General features: G+C 39.1%; 1 protein-coding gene across 5 annotated transcripts in view; it reads left to right on the top strand.

Annotated features, from left to right (window-relative positions):
- The window catches only part of SESTD1 (SEC14 and spectrin domain containing 1), a 153,914-nt gene that overhangs the window by 52,273 nt on the left and 81,447 nt on the right, over window positions 1-20,194 (top strand). For 4 of the 5 annotated variants that reach the window (XM_051848393.2, XM_051848395.2, XM_051848394.2 and 1 more), the window contains exons 2-4: window positions 3,318-3,397; window positions 9,118-9,226; window positions 19,127-19,217. In XM_051848393.2, coding sequence (XP_051704353.1) covers window positions 3,343-3,397; window positions 9,118-9,226; window positions 19,127-19,217 — 255 coding nt within the window. In that variant the 5' untranslated portion in view covers window positions 3,318-3,342. Of the gene's footprint in view, window positions 1-3,317; window positions 3,398-9,117; window positions 9,239-19,126; window positions 19,218-20,194 lie in introns of all 5 variants that reach the window. The other variant, XM_051848396.2, reaches the window with a different exon arrangement.

The raw sequence follows: 20,194 nt of genomic DNA on the forward strand, positions 1-20,194 counted from the left end.
TGAAAATTAAATACTTTTTTTATAAATTGTTTAGAACAGTACATGGATTGTATTAAACACTTAGTAAATGTTAATTATTTTAATCAACTGTTGTTATTATCAGACTTTCAAATTGTGCCCCTGACAAGCTGGTCAAAAGAGAAGGGATCGATGCTGTGAATCCAGATTATCCTTTGTTCTTGTATAGCTGGATAACAACTCAACAGGTCAGAATGTTGATCTGGAAACTAGAAGTGCTTCTGGTTTTGCATTGAACACATAAAATGTGAGCTTTTTTCCTCTTGCTTCCTACTGCGTATAGTGCCTGACTTGCAGTGATTCAACTTGGATTGTTTACTTTACTGTGGTGCAGAAGCAATGATTACACTTTTAGTGGAAACTGAATGAGTTTTCTCTTTTGATTTTTCTCCCTAGCTTGGGGTGTGTGATACTGCTGTGCTAGACAGTGGACACGAGCCATAGCTGCCGATCAGCTATGGCCATGAGGGTGAACAGCAGACATTCTGCAGCACGCTGTGTTGTTCAGCGAGGATGTTCAGCACAGTAGATGTGTTGAATGCGTTTTTAATCCAATGATATTTTCAACTGATCTTGAATTTATTCATATGTAACCCAATTGTAAGTCAAAGAGCATCTATACTTGTCTATTAACTGTGCTTTCGTAGAACAAAACTGAACAACTTGAAAACAAATATTCAAGGAATACAATCTGAAAATAATTTATCATTTAACTTGACAGCTTGTTTTCTCTGTAGACAACTGCAAGTAATGGTTTTTAAAATTACATATACAAAACCTGTAGAATAATATTTGGGCTTAGTCATACTTAATTAGCCTTATCTGACTGTTGTTAAGAGTATATCTCCTTTTTTACTCACTATCTGGGGTTTTTAAAAAAGACAGCATTGGGGGTAGGCATTGTGGTTCAGCAGGTTAAATTGCTGCCATTTGGGAGTGCCTAGGATCAAGCTCTACCTTCCCTTTTTTTCATATTTATTTTATTTATTTGAAAGGCAGAGGTACACAGAGATGGGGGAGGGGAGGAAAGTGGTATGGTGGGGGGAGATATCTTTCATCTGCTGGTTCACTCCCCAAATGGCCTCAGTTGTCAGGACTAGGCCAAGCCAAAGCTAGGAGTCTAGAACTCCTTCTACTTCTCCTGCACTTGGGCCAACTTCCACTGCTCTCCTAGGCACATTAGCAGGGACCTGGATTGGAAGGGGAGCAGGTGGGATTCAGACAGTGCTGCTGGTATTGCAAGTTGTCGCTCCCCGTCTTCGTGGAGGAACGACACAGGACCCTGCGCTGTTCTTTCATCTTCTCGGCCCTCCCCGGGTTTGCTGCTGGTTCTTCCCGGGTTGGCTACCATCCCTTCCACCTCCGTGGAAGGGCGGTTCCCCCTGCCACATTCCCCACTTCCGCGGGGGAGCGGCACACCGCCGGCCGGCCGGCTCTCTCGGGGGCTGCACAGGTGTTCCCCTTAGATGTTCCTGGTGCATGCCGTCTCTCTCCTCCTTTATAGTCCTCCTCCGCCAATCCTAACTCGGCTGCCCACACGCCGAGTACGCTGCTCTCCAATCAGGAGCAAGTCCTACAGTTTATTAGCTGAATTGGAGGCTGCTGTGCGGAAGCTGTTTACTTCTCTCCCAGCGCCATATTGTGGGAGAGCAGATGCATAGAATAAGTCTTAATTCCAGTAACAATATAGTCCGAGTTGCTCCCCACAGTGGGAGAGCAGATGCATAGAATAAGTCTTAATTCCAGTAACAGTATAGTCCGAGTTGCTCCCCACACAAGTGGTGGCCTAACCTGCTATGCCACAAGGTCCTGCAAGCTTCTCATCTTCCTCTCTGGTCCAGCTTTCTGCTGATGCATCTGGGAGGCTCAAGTAGTTGGGTTCTTGCCATCCATTAAGAGACGTGGATGATGTTCCTGCCTCCTGGCTTCAGCCTGACCCAGCTCCAGCTATTGCATGCACTTGATATATGAAACAGTGGATGGAAGATTCTCTCTCTTTGTGTGTGTGTCTCTCTCTGTTACTCTGCCTATCAGTAAATTAATCTTTTTTTATAAAAGCAACATTTTTGGCAGGGCAAAGATGTGACAGGTTTTTAGCTTCAGCTGGTAGCTCTGTGTCTGAAATGGGTCAGGTTTGTTGCAAGTGTTTGTCAAGTATACAATATACTTTCATATAAAAAGTCATTTTCTGCACTGGTGGAAAATTATTTTCGAAGGAGTATACATTCACTGCATACAACAGAATTTCACAGTACACTCCAAGAAGCTATCCTGAGTTGTGATGGTGGGTGTGTGTGAGATGTGAAAGAGGAAGAAGGGCTAAAGTGTGTGGAAAACAGTCTCTGACATAAAAGTAAGTTTAGGAGGACAGTACAGCGAACCTTTGATTTTTGTGTTTTGTTTTGTTGCAGAGGTTCTGATCTATAGGAAAACCTGCTTTGATAGTACACTGGTCCAGCCACACTTCTGAATGCCTACCATGCCTGAGGCCTGGTTAGGGGAAACTGTCTTGTTCTTGTTGCTCTATGTGTGCTCCAGTTTTGTTTTTTTTTTTTTTTTTTTTTTTGTTTAACCGTGATCTCTGGCTGTGCTCAAAGTGGACCCTGGAAAAGCAAAACAGGAACAGGAATTGAGGACTGCTACAAAAAGATGAACTGAGCTAATCAGAATTTTCCCTGGACAGTTTGAAATTGTAAAATGTGGAGAGATGGAGATAGTGGACAGGACACAAATTGAAAAAGTATTAAAAATATTTTGATGTAAACATGATGATGAGGTGTGTTGTCATGTGTTAAAGAGGAACAAAAACAGGAGAAATAGGAAAAAGCCATTTAATAGTGGTATGGAAGGAAAAAGATATTTGGAATTGAGCTGTGTAACAAGGAAAGCAATAGAAAATTGATTGCCTGTTTGATTATTGACTCCTTCCTTTATTCAACAAAGAATGTGTTGAAATACTGCTATGTACCAGGTAGTGTTCTCATCTGAGTTTTGCTCTGGAAACTAAATTAAGCCAGTGATTCTCAACTAGCTGCCATTTTTGCCTACCAGAGTATATCCGGCAATGTCCAGTGATATTTCTGTTCTCACATCTGGAAAGGGGGGTGCAATTGGTATTCAATGAGTAGAGGCCAGGGGTGCTGCTAACTGTTCTACAATGCACAAGACAGCTCTCTATGTAAAATAATTACTTGGCTCAAATATCAATAGTTCTCAAGTAGAGAAACTGGGATAAACCAGTGTGCATTTCATAGACTGATTGTTATTTTGTCATTGAGTTTAACTTTTTGTGTTTTCAGAAGTGAGGAAGTTGACTGGAGTGAAATGGAGGCCTCGGTAATACTACCGATTCTGAAGAAAAAACTCGCCTTCCTTTCAGGTATGTTTTCTTCTTATAATTAAAGTGTCTGATATGTATTTGAACTTTTTACTTTGGTAAGTTTGACAGAAATGTATTTTGTTTTTCCATGAAGGCTTTGTTTAAAAGGCATTTCATTTCTTCAAAATGGATAGCCTTGGGAGCTCTCTCTGTCACTGCTGATTCTTGGCAAGCCTTTTTTTTTTTTTTACTGTTTTGATGAAAATGACCTCAACAAGGTGTATATCAGGATAGCTCACTTCTCATATAAACATATAATAAATATTAATTGTTTCTGAAATACAAAGTAACTTGTTTTTATTATATCCTATCTTCTAGCTTTTGTCTTCCATTTTTCTATGAAAAAGTTTTATATGGGAGGAGTTCTGAACTATCAGTTATACTGTTTTCATTTTTTTACTCTTAGAAATTTGTTATAAAGGTTTGAATTTACACTTGTGGTTGACCCAAAGTCTAAATCAGATAAGATGAGGCAGAGAGCAGGTAAGAGCATTTTACTAGTCTGAGAGCAGTGATGTGCTACATTGGCTGCAGTGATTTTTCTGGAATTTGGGTCATTGAATAAATCCACACATGCTTTAGAATAGATGCTATGACCCTGCCAATTTAGGATTACTTGGACTGTGTTACCTTGCTTTTTCCTTCTTATTCTGTTTAGTTATTGTTACACTTATCTTGGATAATACCAGTGACCTGTTTTCAAAGTGTATTGTATCTCTCTGCAGATCAGCATGTTTTCCTAGTGTTAGATTATAAAGGACAAAAAAAAAAAAAAGAGATTGAATTATGCTGGGATTATTATTTAATATATATTATTAAAATTCCTTCCCTTTTGGGTTGAAATTTGTATTTTCTCTATTTTCTGAGTGATGGTATGTGAATATTATTATTCCTAGCTTTGTGCATTTTGTACAGGTTAAGCAGTATGAATTTTTTTTAAAGATTTTTATTTATTTGAAAGAGTTACAGAGAGAGGGAGAGACAAAGGAAAAATGATACTACATCTGCTGGTTCACTCCCCAGATGGCTGCAATGGCCAGGGATGGGCTAGGCTGAAGCCAGGAGCTTCATCCGGATCTCCCATGTGGGTACAGGGTCCAAGCACTTTGTCCATTTTCTGCTACTTTTCCCAGGTACACTAGCAGGGAGCCAGATTGGAAGTCGAGCAGCCAGGACTCAAACTGGAGCCCATGTGGGATGCCTGTGTCATAGGTAGCAGCTTTACTTGTGCCACAAAGCCAGCCCCAGCATGAATTCTTATAAATGCAAGTGCTAAGGAGAACATAACACTTAAACTGGTGTTAGGTTTTGTCAGATTGCTCTCCATGAATATGTTGTTTAAAGATTTTATTTATCGGGGCCACTGTGGTGGGTAAAGCTACTGCCTGCAGTGATGGCATCCCATACACGCACTGGTTTGAGACCTGGCTGCTCCATTTCCAATCCAGCTCTCTGCTGTGGCCTGGGAAAGCAGTAGAAGATAGCCCAAGTTCTTGGGCCCTGCACCTGCATGGGAGATCTAAAAGAAGCTCCTGGCTTCGGATTGGCGCAGCTCCAGCCGTTGCAGCCTTCTGGGGAGTTAACCAGCAGATGGAAGACCTCTCTCTCTCCCCCTTTCTGCCTCCCCTCTGTGTAACTGTTGACTTTCAAGTAAAATAAAATAAATCTTTTTTTTTTTTTAAAGAAAATTCTTGTTTTCCCACATGAGTACCAGTAGAGAATGTCATTCTGTTCTTATCGGTGACCTTTCTGCTTTCTGTGAAACTTGTCTCTATAGCGCTTGAGCCTGTGGACCATACTGATCTTGGAAGTCTTCCTTTGGGTTTCTGTCCACTTTTGCTTTTACAAAATTATTATTTTTCTTATTTTTCTTATCCTTTAGTGATGAAAGGCTAGAGCATGGAGTTTGATGTAGTCCTGAATGTTAAGCCTGTCCTCTAAGGTGGGTTAGTATGCTACAGTCCAGGTGTGAATCTTTTTGTTTTAATGCACAGGTACAATGTAGTGATTTTGAGGAACAAAATGACTTCCTCTCTTGACCGTTGATTATTTACATCAGTGATTTTCAAGCTTTTTCAGTAATAGAGAAAATCTTTTAAAGCTAACAGAATCGTTCAGGGGTTATAGTTTGAAAACTGTTTTCTGTAATATGTTTCTTAGAAAGCAAAACCTAGGATCTGCCGTCGTATTCAGCTAGTTGAGCTGCCCTATGAGATGCCAGCTTACTTTACCAGAGTGCTGGCTAGCGTCCCAGCTGCTCTGCTTTCCATCCAGCTCCCTGTTAATATGCTTGCGAAATTAGTGGAGTGGCACCTGCCATTCACGTGGGAAAACCAGTTGGAGTCCCTGGCTCTTGGCTTCAGCCTGGGCCCCCCCACTGCTGGCTGTTGTGAGCATTTGGGGAGTGAACTATTGGATGGAAGGTCTCTATCTCTGTTGCTCTGCCTTTCAAATAAGTAAGTAAATAAGTCTTTTTTAAAAAGTAAAATCTGTATTCTAAACAAAACACATGCAGTTGAAGTCACTCATGTCTGTCTATTACATTGAACCATCTGAAATTGCCATTTATTGATGTTGAACAATGTGGTACCTGTCAGTCATACATGTGGTTAACCTGCTGAATGACATTTATGGTGAACATGTTATGTATTACTTTCATGTCACTGATAGGAGTTCCTTTTTTTTTCACTGTACACTTTTCAGTTTTTAGTGGTAGATTTCTGGGAATCATATGCAGTTGTTTTCTTTAGGATTTGCTGGCTTTTAAACTTCTAAAATTCCATTCCCTTAAATGTCAGTGTGTCATGAAAATAGGCTTTAGTGTGAAAGTCAAGCATGCGGGAAACCTTTGCTTTTTTGTTGTATTAAAACATTTTTAACAGATATAGAAAAATCATATATAATATGAGGTGTTGTGTGATGTTTCAGTATATATATACATTGTGTAATGCCCAATCAGGTTAAATATATCTCCTCAAACATTTAATAGTTCTTTATGGTAAAAGCATACATTATCTGTATTCATTCTGTTGTGCAAAACAGAACCCAAGAAGTTCCTACTTATGTAGCTATAACTTAGGTTTGTTAATTAACCTTTTGCCATCCTTTCTTCCTCTTACTCTCTCCAACCTCTGGTAACTACCATTATACTTTTAACTTTATGAGATCACTTTTTGTTTTATTTTGTTTTTAGACTTCACATATTAGTGAAATTGTGTGATACTTGTTCTGTGATTGGCTTGTCTCACTTAACATAATGACCTTGCAAATGACAAAATTTCATTCTTTTTGTGACTGAAAAATACCCCATTATGTGTGTACATAAAATGTTTGTATGTATAAAGTGTATGTGTATATATATATATACACATATGTATACACATACATACATATGCACATACAGACACCACATTTTCTTTATCCCTTCATCACTGGATGCATGCTTAAGTTGTCTCCATTTCTTGGCTATTGTGGAAGGTGTTACTATAAGTCTGGAAGTGCAGATGTCTCTTTGACAGAATGATTTTTTCGTGTCTCTTGGATGTATTCTCAGTAGTGGGGTTGCTGGATCATGTGATAGCTCTATTTTTACTTTTTTGAGGAACCTCCAAAGTGTTTTCTTTTTCTTTTTTTTTCAAAGGTGTTTATTTATTTGAGAGGTAGAGTTAGAGAGAGAGAGAGAGAGGGACAGACAGAAAGGTCTTCATCCTGTGGTTCACCTTTGTCCCAAACTTCAAACTTTAGATCTAATAAGATTCTTAATATTAAGCAGTAACAGATTGGCTGTTCTCTCTTGATTTATTAAATATTTATTTATTTATTTGAGAGGCAGAGTTACAGAGAGAGAGAGTCAGAGAGAGAGGTCTTCCATCCACTGGTTCACTCCCCAAATGGCCACAGCTGCCAGAACTGGGCTGATCTGAAGCCAGGAGCCAGGAGCTTCTTCCAGGTCTCCCACGTGGGTGCAGGGGCCCAAGGACTTGGGCTGTCTTCTAGGCCATCAGCAGGGAACTGAATAGGAAGTGGAGCAGCCAGGACTCGAACCAACACCCACGTGAGATGCTGGTGCCACAGGCAGAGGCTTAGCCAACTACACCACAGCACTGGCCTGCAGAGTGTTTTCTACAGTGGTTGTACTAATTCATATTACTTTGGACAGTATTCAGAGGTTCCTTTTTCTCCACATTCTCACCAGCACTTGTTGTCTTTTGTTTTTCTGACAGCTGGAATGAGATAATATCTGCTTGTAGCTTTGATTTGCATTTCCCTGATTAGTGATATTGATCATTGTTTCATATACCTGTTAGCCATTTGTATATCTTCCTTTGAGAAACATCTGGTTAGATCTGTTCATTTTTGAATTGGATTATTTGCATTTTCTTCTTTTTTATTTTGCTTGTTTTTTGAATTTTTTATATATTCTGGGTATTAATTTCTTGTCACATGTGTAGCTTTCAAATATTTTTGCCCATTTTAAAGGTTCTTTTCTTCATTCTAATTGTTTCCTTTGCTATATAGAAGCTCTATAGTTTGATGAAATCCCGTTTGTCTATTTTTGCTTTTGTTTTGGGTACTTTCAAAGAAGTGGTGTATATAAAGACATTTTGAAAGTTGCATTTTAATACTTAGAGCAATCTGAAGGACACTGGAACATACACAAAATGTGTGTTCTGCTACTTGGCTTTCATGCTTACTTTCCTAGGTCCCACGCATCTGGGCAAGGCTTTGCCATTATTGCCTTATATACAGTATATAGCTATATGAATTTTATGAATTAGCTCAGATCATTCATCTTTATAGAATGCTCTTTTGGCTTGGTTTATAAAAGCTACCAATTTTTCTTAACTTTAAAACTTCTTATTTAATTGAAACTTTTATCATTTTCTCCATTTTTTAAATCTTTTAAAAATATTTTATAATACTTTTTTTACAATACATCCTAGCAAATAAATGGTCATATTTCATACTGAAAAGCTTTTCTTCTTAAGTGGATTGACAATTTATTTTGCTGGCAAATGCTAATGTCTCAGCCACATAATAGGTGCTTGATGTATTGATTACAAGAAGTAGAGTAAATGGAAGAAAAATAAAATGATAATTTCTGTTTGGGTGTAGATTTTATGGGTGAATTTTTTTCTAGACTTTTTTATAATTTTGCTATACTACTATAGATATTTGGAATCTATAAATGGTCATTTGGTATTATTAACTCATGACTAGAGCCTAGGGAGATTACTGACGTCATAAACAAGAGTGTCAAATTGTTAAGTCAACAACAGGAGTCACTGTGTACTTACTTCTCATGTGGGATCTGTCCTTAATGTGTTGTCCAATGTGAAGTAATGCTATAACTAGTACTGAAACAGTATTTTTACACTTTGTGTTTCTGTGTGGGTGCAAACTGATGAAATCTTTACTTAATATATACTGAATCGATCTTCTGTATATAAAGATAATTGAAAATGAATCTTGATGTGAATGGAATGGGAGAGGGAGCGGGAGATGGGAGGGGTGCGAGTGGGAGGGAAATTATGGGGGGGGAAGCCAATGTAATCCATATACTGTACTTTGGAAATTTATATTTACTAAATAAAAAAAAAGAAAAAAATGATGTCTTTAACTTGTAATTGTTTTAGTAAAACTGGATTCAAATATGTACTATTCATATGGTGCCTTAATATCTGTTACATTGTTGAATTTATGTCTTTTTTCTTTAATAGGAGGAAAGGACAGACGAAGTGGCCTGATTCTAACAATTCCATTATGCCTTGAACAGACGAATATGGACGAGCTCAGTGTCACCTTAGACTACCTCCTCAGCATTCCAAGGTGACTCCAAAGGTGTCTTTTCTTATATGTAAATATGCTTTCATTTACTTCCTTAGTGATTCCTGCTGTTGTTGAGGAATTCTTTCCTATCTCATCAGGTCATAGTAGCTGTGAAATTATAATTTAAAATACTAGAATCGATAATTTACCATAGAGCAGATAAAATACTACTCTTTTAAAAAAGATTATTTGTTTGAAAGGTAGCATGACAGAGCAGGGGAGAGAGAGAGAGAGAGAGAGAGAGAGTGTGTGTGTGTGTGTGTGAGAGAGAGAGAGATCTTGCATTTGCTGATACGCTTCCCAGAAGACCTCAAAAGCAAGAACTGGACGAATCCAACGCCAGGAACCTGGAACTTCATCTGGGTCTCCCATGTGGGTGGCAGAAGCCCAAGTAATTGGACCATCTGCTGCCTTCCCAGGCAAATTAGCAGGAAGCTGAATCAGAAGCAGAACAGACAAAATTTGAACCAGCACTCCAGAATGGATGCCTGCATCAGAAACAGCAGCTTAATCTTGCATTGTGATGCCGACTCCTACTTTGTAATATTGATGCACTTTATAATATATAGATTTCCAAATACATATACTATCAGCTTTTTAGGAACATGATCATTTAACACTATATACTCTGGAACTTCAGAAAAATTAGAAAAGTTAATTTAGTAGATAACATCTTTTATTTAGGTTGCTGTACCACAATCTATCTTAGGTTTTCTTTTCTTTTTTTTTTTTTTTAAGACTTATTTTGTTTATTTTGAAAGAGTTACAGAGAGAGAGGGAGAGACAGAGAGAGATCTTCCATCTGCTGGTTAGCTCTTAAGCATATGAGAGCTCACTGTCTGTCTCCTTCTGTCTGTGCCACTCTGCTTCTCAAGGAAATAAATAAATAAATACTTTTTATTAAAAATAAAAATTCCATTAAAAATAGAATTAAAAGATACATTTATTTTGCTACTAAATTGAAATCCATACATTGTTTTTCATAATGGACATTTCCATGAAATTTTGGGATCCCTTTGGATGCATACTAAAGGAACAAACCAGACTTAGCAATGAAGTCATAGAAATGGCTTACAAAATATAATGAAAGGAAATATGATAGTTCTATAGTTCTATAATTCTTTTAAGTGGTAGAATTATTGTTTGGATCCCATACACAGGTTTTTTTTTTTTTTTTAAGATTTTTTATTTATTTGAAAGTCAGAGTTACACAGAGAGAGGAGAGAGAGAGAGAGGAGAGAGAGGTCTTCCATCCGATGGTTCACTCCCCAGATGGCTGCAGTGGCCGCAGCTGTGCCGATCTGAAGCCAAACCAGGAGCTCCTTCTGGGCCTCCCACGTGGGTGCAGGACCCAAGGACTGGGGCCATCCTCCACTGCTTTCCCAGACCATAGCAGAGAGCTGGACTGGAAGTGGAGCAGCCGGGTCTCGAACTGGCGCCCATATGGGATGCCAGTGCTTCAGGCCAGGGCATTAACCTGCTGCGCCATAGCACCGGCCCCCCATACACAGTTTTGTAAGTGCCAGATTTATATAGGGTATATATTCTGTATGTTCGTAATTTCCAAAACCTATATGTGGTCATCTTTGTTCAGTGGAAATCTTCCACAGAAGCCAAATAAAAAAGCAGTTTTAAGAGGAGGCCCAGAGTACTTTCTGCTTATACATTTTCCATTCTTTACTCCCCTTCTACCACAGTGCCCTCCCCTAGTGGGAGGCCACTAGGAGATAATTTGGATATGAGTATAAAGCCTTTAACTGACCACTTATAGTCTCCTTAGACTTGGGAAAGGTCATTGTAGTCAGTAAGAGTGTGACTGTAATAGCTCTACCATATTTCTGTTTTTTTGTGGGTCAGACTTTGCAGTTTTCCTCCTCAGTAAATGCACTTATGGTAAATGGAGGAAAATAATTGCTTTGCTCTTAAAGTTACTTCAAAGCACTATATTTAAGTGCTGTGACCCTAATAAATACTGATGTGATTTTTAAGTTTTTATTTCATTCATTCCACAAATATGTATTGAAAATTTGTAATGTGTCATTTTCAAATGTGATAACTGAGTCAACATGTCCTGTCTTTACCATGTACTTTCATTTGTTTTGTCACCTCTGTTCTCTTTTCATAGACATAAGTTCGTGTATAGGCAAATCTGTATGACAGATTTGTCAAGCTGTAGCCAAGCCAATTTGTCCATCCTTGTTCTCTCATTTGCACACAAGTTCAAAAATAATGTACCCAAAACAACAATTTCATTATCCTTCCCAGTTTCCTGTGCCTCCCTTTTTGTCTTTCTACACAGTAAATTCTACTCAGTAGCTCTTTGTTTTGCCAACACCAAGTACAGTCACTTCGATCATGCATTATGAAGACCAGAAGACTGTCTTTCCTTGCAAAGATTCTTAACTTGTACATAAAGACCTGTGGTTTGACTCACCTTTTCTAGTCAGTGTGTTTTTAGCACTTAGCATGCAAGTCACTTTAGTACTTGTATGAATGCAATCTTTAAGATAATTGGATAGGACAGATATTTATTAGGTCAGTTTTTAACATAACTTGATAAGATACCACTATTATTCCCATTTCAGAGAAAAATGGTCAAGACAGAGAAGCTAAGCAAAGTTTCTCAAGCTAATAAAGGATGTCTTTGGGTGTTTTTCCTTCTCTGTGTCTGTTCTTTTGCACCATACTTCCTTACCTCCTTTATATAGGTGCTTTTCAGGTTTTTTCCAGCTATCATCCAGACTTGTAGTGCTTGCTGTTTGATTCATTTAGAAAATGATAATTTAGTCATTTAATTCTCCTAAACTTATGAGTACTATTCCTCTTCTCTATCTTATATGTAAGGGTACTTCAGAAAGTTTGTGGAAAAATGAATTAAAGGCTAAGTTTATTTTGGTGCAAAATAATATTGAAATCCAGGCATAGTCTTCTTTTTTTTAATAATACATATTATCCATAAACTTTTTGAAGCCCTACTCCCCATGCGAGGGAACTGAGGCATAGGAAAGGTGGATAATTTAAGTATCTTGACCAAGAGCACGTGGCAGACCAGGGCTAGAGAGGGGGTGACCCCAGGAGTTGGGCTCCATGCCTATGCTTCTAATCATTGTGCCATAGCTACTTGTGTTATAACCGCAGTGCCAAATCTATTGGCAGTGTTACAGGTTAAACGGTGATGAAGGAAGGCGACCTTGGTTCTTGTCTCACATGCAAGAATTTCCATGCAGACAAGGCTGTGAGCAAAATACGATTTATTTAAGTCAGAAACATGCTGCAGCAGCCAGGAATGGGGTTCCCACAGAGGCAGACCCGAGAAAACTGGCAGAAATGGAGTGCTCTAGCATAATTCAGGGAACAATCAAAGGGTGGCAACGAAACCCATCAGAAAGGCCGGGATTGTAATCCTGTCTAGCCTGCTCATGGTAGAACAAAAAGCCATCAGAAGGGTAGGATATGTCACTTCTGTGGTTTCTCGTGATGGAACTAGAAACTCAGGAGGGTGAGATTGGTACTTTTGTCTTGCTAAAGGCAGTTCTGGGGAGAAGCATACATCTTGAACACTCTTAAAGGGTAAGCTCGCATAGAATCTGGATCTGTCACAACTGATAACTGACATGGAAATAGGTCAGTAAGTAACAGGAAAGTTTGAAAATTCTTTTGTTTTAACATTTTATTTCAATAGTATAATCAGCACATTTAAAAAAAAATATTTATTTGAGAGGTAGAGTTACAGAGTGAGAGGGGGAGAGACAGAGACAGAGGTCCTCCATCCACTGGTTCACTCCACATATGGCTGCGATGGCCAGAGCTGAGCTGATCCAAAACCAGGAGTCAGGAGCTTCTTCTTAGTCTCCCACACGGGCGCTGGGGCCCAAGCACTTGGGCCATCTTCCACTATTTTTTCAGGCCATAGGCAGAGAGGGGGATTGGAAGAGGAACAGCTGGGACTCAAACCAGCATCCATATGGGTTAGCCTGAGCCGCAGATGGAAGCACAGCCCACTGTGCCACAGCAGGGGTCCTTCACTGCATATTTAAAATCAAAGTTTTTTAAGCTCAGAAGGAACTTACTGATGATAGAGTTACAAAATCATGGGATGTCAGGGTTGGACGGTACCTCAGCAGCCTCCCAGTCTAACTCCTCTACAGACACTTGGCCTAGATGATACTTGATAGGAAATTCAACATCTGTTGAATTAACCTTTCCATTTTTCTCAGTTTTTAAAATTCATTTTGATTTTAATTATAGAAAAAAACTTGTTTTGTTATACAAGAAACATGAAAGTGGTTTAATGAGTTGTCATAGTCATAGACATTCAAGTCTTAAGTCTTCAGTTGCTCAGTAAATATGTGAGAGCCTCCAGTGAGCCCCTCTTTGTGGTAGCTGCTGAGCCAGTGAACAAGCAGACACAGTTCCTGTCCTCTGGGCCTCACAGGGACAGTTTTGGTGTGCTTAAGGATTTGTTTAGTTATTTGGAAGGCAGAGAACGGGTGAGAAAGAATGATCTTTCATCTTCCATTTCACTTCCCAAAGAAGCCAAGAGCCAAGAACTCCATTTGGGTCTCCCACATGGGTAGCTGGAGCCCAGATACTTGGAGCATCCTCTACTGCCTTCCCAGGTGCATTAGCTGGGAACTAGGTTGGAATTGGAGCAGTCGGGACTTGAACCAGTGCTGATATGGAATGCTGGGGCATAGCTTAACCTGCTGTGCTGTAACACCAGCCGCAGGCTTCAATTCTTAAGGAGAGGAAAAACACTGAATTCTGACCAAGGAGTATGTGCTGAGCAGGTCTCACAGTTTTGAAAGCCTTCTGTACTTAAAGCACTGTATTAGAAGCTACCAGTTAGTTAATATTCTTGATCTCCATAGTTGTGTTATCTAATGAAGATGAATTGTAACAAGTAATTACAATAAAAGCACATGTGCAATTTCGATGTTATGTAAGTATAAACGGAGCTCTGAGTGGCAGAGAAGGAACTCTTAGTTGTAATCAAAGAAACAGGTAAAGAACTGAGAGACATTGACCCCAGGAAGTAGGGACGATCATCCCTTTCCCTGTTAAAGGGACTGAGCGGTTGAGTAGCCTCAACTCCTTCACATAGCTGTTCCAGCACAGCCACATGGCCCCAAGCTGCAAACGGAGTAGGAGGCACAGGGTCTATGGTATGTTTTGTTTCTGTTTTAAAAATATCATTATAAACGGAGTAATATCAGTATAGGGATTTATAAATAAATAATAACAGAGCAATGATTTCAGGTCTTTGAAAGACCATTTGGTTTTGCCATTTTGAGACAGTATCTTTGGATCATGTGTATGTTTATTTATCTTAGTAAAATGAGAGAAAATTACGTATTCTAAAAGATAAATTTATTTTATTCCTTCAAGATCTCTACAGATGGTATTTGTAAGCTTCATTACTTCCTTAGTGTTAATGGACAAATTAATTTATAGTGTGTTTTGAAATATAAGTATGTTGTTTGTGTAAAATGTACTTGACAGAATGATTGTATGGCCTGTACCGCAGGGTGTAGATACAGATGACAAGTTATGAGAATGGCGCATTTCTCTTGGTAGGGGGGCCCTTCCCTGGAGAGCCCTGTTTTTTTGCTCCCCTTCCTGTGAACTTCCACAGTGCATTGGTAAAGTTTGAGGTGTTATTACTGTCCCAAAGACCATGTAACAGCCCTGCATAGGCTGGTCTTTATAGCATAGGCTGGGTTCTATCCTCTCTGTGTCATGGTGGTCTTATATTTTGGTGTCAGATTTGCGTCTCTTAGCCAAATCTTTATGTGCTGTTGCTAATCTGGAAGTGATTTTTGTATTGTATCACCTTTTCTTGTTTTCAGGTAACATTCTTTTTTATTTTTGCAAATTTAATTTATTCTATTTTAAAATTTTTAAAAAAATTTTAATTAGTTTTTTAGCAGATTCAACATGATTTGTAGGTACAGTCCTAAGAACATAATTATATTCCCTTCCTCCCGCACTCCCCCTTACTTCCTTCCCCCCCTCCTCTTTCCCTTTCTTTCTTTTCTTTTTGGATTTTGAAATAACATATTTTAAATTTACATTATAGTAAAAAGGCTTAATACTTCACCAAATAAGAAGTTTAACAAAGTAAAAAGCGAAAAGACCCTAGTTGAGTGAGAATATAGACAGTGGCTATTTCAATTTACTGTACATTTCATCCATGTACAGTAAATTTTCTTTTATTTTTTATTATTTATTTATTTTTTGACAGGCAGAGTTAGACACAGAGAGAGAAACAGAGACAAAGGTCTTCCTTTTTCCATTGCTTCACCCCCCAAGTGGCCACTATGGCCGGCGCATTGCGGCTGGCGCACTGTGCCGATCCGAAGCCAGAAGCCAGGTGTTTCCTCCTGGTCTCCCAAGCGGGTGCAGGGCCCAAGCACTTGGGCCATCCTCCACTGCACTCCCGGGCCATAGCAGAGAGCTGGCCTGGAAGAGGGGCAACTGGTCCCCGACCGGGACTAGAACCCGGTGCCGCAGGTGGAGGATTAGCCTAGTGAGCCACGGCACTGGCCACATGTACAGTAAATTTTAAAGTAATCATAGATCATAAAAGCTATGATAGTATAACATTCATAACCATTGGTTTGACAGAGGTTTAAAAGTTTTACAAAACTGGGCCGGCGCCGTGGCTCACTAGGCTAATCCTCCACCTTGTGGCGCTGGCACACCGGGTTCTAGTCCTGGTCGGGGCGCCGGATTCTGTCTGGGTTGCCCCTCTTCCAGGCCAGCTCTCTGCTATGGCCAGGGAGTGCAGTGGAGGATGGCCCAAGTACTTGGGCCCTGCACCCCATGGGAGACCAGGAAAAGCACCTGGCTCCTGCCACCGGATCAGCGCGATGCGCCGGCCGCAGCGCACTGGCTGCGACAGCCATTGGAGGGTGAACCAACGGCAAAGGAAGACCTTTCTCTCTGTCTCTCTCTCTCACTGTCCACTCTGCCTGTCAAAAAAAAAAAAAAGTTTTACAAAACTGAATTTGCATCAATACTGATACATACAGACATTTTTTCTTTTCTTTGTCTCATATATAAAGTGAACATGTGGTATTTTTCTTTCTGGGTCTGGCTTATTTCACTTAATATGGTGTCTTACAGTTGCATCCATTTTGCTGCAAATGGTAGAATTTCACCTATTTTTTAAAGACTACTTAATAGATCTTTGTTTTGTAATACAAATTAAAAAATAGAGTACTTAATTTTAAAAATTGAAGTATAATTTGCATATTATAAAAACTACCTTTTGAAAGAAAGTATGCATGCAAGTGGTTTTTATAGTATAATCATGGACTGCTTAATGACAGGGATATAGTGTCAGAAATGCTTTGTTAGGCAGTTTTTTTCATTGTGTAAGCATCATGGAATATACTTAAAAACCAAGACAACTACAGTATCACTACATGATATACTCTTAATGAGATGGTATCCTATATTGTCTGTTGTTAACTGCATTGTCATTATGTGATGTTTAACTGTATAATTGCAGAGTTGTGCAGTCGTCACACTATCTTGACAGCAGTTTTATGAGCCCACAAGACACTTCTACCCATTAGTAGTCACTTCCCATTCTCCCTGACCACTCCCCACCCCAACCCCTTTCAACCACTAGTCTACTTTCTGTCTCTGTGAATCTGTCTGTTCTATCATTCATATACATGGGATTATACAATGTATGTTTTTCTTTCTGGTTTCTTTAACTTAGCATAATGTTTTCAGAGTGTATCCGTGTTGTCACATGTATCAGAACCTCATTCTTTTATGGCTGGATAATATTTTCTTGTATATACCAAATTTTGTTTTTCTGCCTGTCAGTTGATGGACCTTTGTATTGTCTCTGCTTTTTGGTTATTATGAATTATTCTGCTATTATGAATTATTATGCTCTGAATGTTTATGTTGGAAGCTTTTGTGTGGACGTATGCTTCAATATATCTCACCTCTTGAACACTTTTCTGTGTAGTTTGTAACTCAGTTTCTGTCCCTCCCTGCTTACAGAAGAGTTAGTTCTGCAAATCTTAGCAGTATCATCCTAATTGTTGTGGTAGAACTGGACATGGCTTTTCTTTTCTTCTTTTTTTTAATAAAAAACTTTTATTTAATAAATATAAATTTTGAAAGTACAACTTTTGGATTATAGCAGTTCTTCCCTTCATAACTACCTTCCCACCCACAAACCATCCCACCTCCTACTCCCTCTCCCATCTCATTCTTCATTAAGATTCATTTTTAATTATCTTTATATACAGAAGATCAACTCCATACTGACTAAAGATTTCAACAGTTTGCACCCACACAGACACACAAATTATAAAGTACTGCTTGAAGAGGAGTTTTACTGTTAATTCTCATAGCACAACACATTAAGGACAGAGATCCTACATGGGGAGCAAGTACAGTGATTCTTGTTGTTGATTTAACAATTGACACTCTTATTTATGATGTCAGTAATCACCCGAGGCTCTTGTCATGAACTGCCAAGGCTATGGAAGCTGCTTGAGTTCACAAACTCTGACCTTATTTAGACAAGGCCATAATCAAAGTGGAAGTTCTCTCTTCCCTTCAGAGAAAGGTACCTCCTTCTTTGTGGATATGGCTTTTCTAAGAATCCCCTTGGTACTAAGGTGACTGCTTGGAGCGGGTAGGAGAAGACTTGTAATGTCTTCTGGACTGTTGATTTAAATCCCTGGGGAAGGTCTGCTGTTATGTTTCCTATAATGTATGTGCTTAGAAAAGCTATGGGTGAGGACAGCTTTCCCTCCCAAATTTCTGTTCTGCCACACTGCTGTTCCTTCCATTGTATTGGAGATCTTTGCATTAAATTGATAATTAAAGCAGCAACAATAACTTAAGGATGTAGTTTTTCCATACAGAAGTTGTTGCATTTTAACTAGACTTAACATCTGAAAAATACTTAGTAAATACTTGAATAATTGAAATGTGTGTGTGTGTGTGTGTGTGTACCATTCTTCAACACTCAAGGTAATATTTAGCTGGTCCAGTGACTGGGGATGTACACATGAAAGCTGAGGTGGGACAGACATGGTGTTCAAACTTCGAATCATTTTGTGCAACTAACACTACCTTCTCTCACTAAGTTTCCTCAAAGAGCACCGGTGCCCATTTCCAGTGGGTTAGTAGTAGTTTATTTTCTACTGGCAGGAAGAAGAGGCAAGATGTATGTAATTTCCTTTGCAATCATTAGTTTCTTATTTTACTGTGATCACACTTCACAAATGAAGAAATCGAGAGGCTTGAATGTTGTTTTGATTCCTCACTTTTTAAGACCTTGACTATCCATGTTTTACAGTAGTTTTCTTGTTAAATTAGCTTGTAAATTCTTAACATTTGCTGAAATGAAAAAAAATAATTTGCCTGAGAAAACTGAAAAGATACTCTGAAGAATTTTGTTTACTGACAATATAAACTAAACCAAGTGAGAGTGATTTTACTCCATATATGATTGAGCTTTATACTTTATTTAAACTTAGGAAGAATAAAATCTAGGGTCTCTTGTTGTTTAAAGATTCATTGATTTATTTAGTTTGAAAGAGTTACAGAGATAGAGGAAGAAACAGAGAGAGAGGTCTTCCATCCACTGGTTTACTCCCCAGATGGCTGCAATGGCCAGGGCCATGCCAGGCCAAAACCAGGAGCCAGGAGCTTCATCTGGGTCTCCCATGTGGATGGCAGGGGCCCAAGCACCTGGGCCATCTTGCACTGCTTTCCCCAGACCTAATGCAAAGAGCTGGATTGGAAATGGAGCAGCTGGGACACAAACCAGTGCCCATATGGGATGCCAGTGTCACAGATGTGCCACAATGCGTGCTCCTGGAGCTTGTTTTAATACTTTGTAATTTTGTTTTGTTTCAGTGAAAAATGTAAGGCTAGAGGATTTACCGTGATTGTGGATGGCAGAAAATCACAGTGGAATGTGGTGAAAACAGTAGTCTTAATGCTACAGGTAATCTTTATTTTTGTCCATCAGGAAATGCTTTTTTATTTTACAGCAGATTTACAAATTGTGGTGAAAATAGCAGATGTGTTTCGCTTAGTGAACTGTGCCGAGGGTCTCAGTAGTGCCTAAATTCTGAAAATGCAGATATCCCTTTTGGATTGTTTATATTCAGTTTTTATATGTTTGGATTTAAGTAGTAAAATAAATTTCAACTCTTTTCGAAAGGTTTTTAAATCATTGAACATAGTATATAATGTTTAAGAAAGCACAGAGGACAGTGGTTCTAAGAGCATAAATGTAGATGTTATCACACTCACTTGGGAGCTTTTGTACACTGAAATGTCTGGAGCCGCCTCCCCATAGGCTGGTTTGGATCCTGTAGGTGAGGAGTAGAATGGGTGATTCTGGCCAGAAGAAGCTTCTGGATCTGTTCTGGTACGTTCCTCCTAGTCCCCTCTTTCCTACCAAAACATCAGAATTTATGATGATCTTTTTTATAGCCCAGAAGAAAGTTACCTAACAGCTGTGGCCTCAAGGACTTTAGCAACTAGCAAATTAAAATTTATAATAAACACCTCCAGTTACAAAGGCCTTGAGGTCTGATCCCGGTCTCTGTTTTATATTTTCTTGTGTTCCCTCACAGAAAGTTCCCATAATCCCTGGCACGTAATAGGTGCACAGTAAACATTAATTTGTTATAAGGATATTGAATGCATTATGATTTGAAATGGAAAATAAAATATTTCAGTGATTGAAAGGGGGCAGATTGATTCCATGCACCCTGTTTTCCTTGGAAGGGCTTCTAGAGAGTATAAAATTAAGTTGAATAAGAGAGATTCTGTAATTGAAGTGGAAGCAAGGGAAAGGCATTTCTGGCAGAGGCTTTCCAGGTGGTGGCTCACAAAGGAAGCAGACACAGAAGCAGGTTAAGGGCAGGCTGGTCTGGGGAAGTTACTGGTTGGCAGTAATGTGGGATCGTGAGC

Source organism: Oryctolagus cuniculus, chromosome 3 (genome assembly GCF_964237555.1).
Source record: "Oryctolagus cuniculus chromosome 3, mOryCun1.1, whole genome shotgun sequence".
NCBI lineage: Eukaryota > Metazoa > Chordata > Mammalia > Lagomorpha > Leporidae > Oryctolagus > Oryctolagus cuniculus.